The sequence below is a fragment of the Diorhabda sublineata genome, chromosome 6 (genome assembly GCF_026230105.1).
Source record: "Diorhabda sublineata isolate icDioSubl1.1 chromosome 6, icDioSubl1.1, whole genome shotgun sequence".
Taxonomy (NCBI): domain Eukaryota; kingdom Metazoa; phylum Arthropoda; class Insecta; order Coleoptera; family Chrysomelidae; genus Diorhabda; species Diorhabda sublineata.
In genome coordinates this window covers 20,095,427-20,096,872 of record NC_079479.1, presented here as the reverse complement: position 1 = coordinate 20,096,872, position 1,446 = coordinate 20,095,427, and the positions used below count along the sequence as shown (strand labels likewise).

Sequence of the window (1,446 nt, the reverse complement as noted above, 5' to 3'; positions counted from 1 at the left end):
ACTATCAACCGTTCACAATTGTAAAAGATGAAGGTTTTATCAAATTTGTACAGTTACTAGACCCAAAATATGTACTTCCAAATCCAGATACAATTAAGAATAAGCTTTTATTACAACTATATGTGAAAACTTCTCAAGTGCTAAAAAACCATTTAGAAAATATAAAATATGTTTCATTGACTACTGATATCTAGACATCTACAGCAAATGAAGCTTACATTTGTTTATCTTGCCATTACATTGATTCAAATTTTACCCTTAGGAGAGTAATATTAGCTACTAAAAAAATGGATGAATCCCACACATCAGAAAATATTGCAAAAACTATCAAAGAAATTTGTGATAAATGGGATTTATTCGACAAAGTTACCTGCATAGTTACAGATAATGCAGCAAATATGACAAAAGCCTGTGATTTATTAAAAAAACGACACTTACCTTGTTTCCCACATACAATGAACTTAGCAGTGCAGGAAAACTTTAAAAACACAGAAATACAACCAATTTTAAAGAAGTGTAAAGAAATTGTTACATTTTTTAAAAGTAGCAATCTGGCCACAACTAAATTTAAAGAGGAACAAAGAATTTTATGGAGAGGTACTGTTAACGAAAATAAAACTCCTTACAAATTAATCCAAGAAGTGACAACACGATGGAACAGTTGTTTTCAAATGATTAAAAGAATCTTATCAACTTCCAATGCTCTTAACTCCACACTACTAAAACTAAAAAATGCACCTACACCATTGACTGCAGATGACATTGAAATATTAAAAGACTTAGAAAAATGCCTTTCTGTATTTGATGATGCCACGGAAAAAATTAGCGGTAGTAAATATGTGCTTGTATCATTAATTATACCTATATCATTTGGTATTTATAATTTTTTGAATACTGCTAATATTTCTACAGACCTTGGCAAATTGTTTTGTCAAGGGTTGATTGAATCAACAAGAAATCGACTGTTTCCCTACGAATCCAGAACAATTACCAGAATTAGCACTATTTTAGATCCGAGATGGAAAAAAGATGGGTTCCGAAGTGCAGAGAATGCTAATAGGCCTCCTGTTTCCTGGATCAAGAAATGAGTCCTTTAATGAGAAATTTGAAAAACAATGAAGGAAATGAAGCCAACGGTTCAACCAACTCCCCAAAAAGTTGTCTTTTCAGATTATGCATGAAAAAAATCAGCAAAAATCAAGAAATCACATTGCTGATGCAATAATTATCAAAAGGCAATACTTGGAAAGACAAAATCTGCCTGAAGATGGTGATCCGTTACTCTATTGGAAGGTAACTTATCTATTTCATTGAAATGGTCTAGAAATTGATTTTGCTTTGTTTATAGCTCAATAATGGTGAACTAAATCCTTTGCAAGAGTTAGTGGTTAGGTATTTATGCACGCCGGGATCCTCGGTTGAGTCTGAAAGAAACTTCAGCTCCGC

The 1,446-nt window shown here is 32.4% G+C and overlaps 1 protein-coding gene across 1 annotated transcript; it reads left to right on the top strand.

Moving 5' to 3' along the window:
* The first annotated feature begins 287 nt into the window (after positions 1–287).
* Positions 288–1,088, top strand: LOC130445823 (E3 SUMO-protein ligase ZBED1-like). Its single transcript, XM_056781708.1, has one exon. It carries the CDS (start codon positions 288–290, stop codon positions 1,086–1,088), a length of 801 nt encoding a protein of 266 aa, XP_056637686.1.
* The last annotated feature ends 358 nt before the right edge of the window (positions 1,089–1,446 follow it).

Coding starts and splice junctions, on each gene's coding strand:
- LOC130445823 (XM_056781708.1), top strand. CDS start 288: ATGGATGAATCCCACACATCAGAAAATATTGCAAAAACTATCAAAGAA.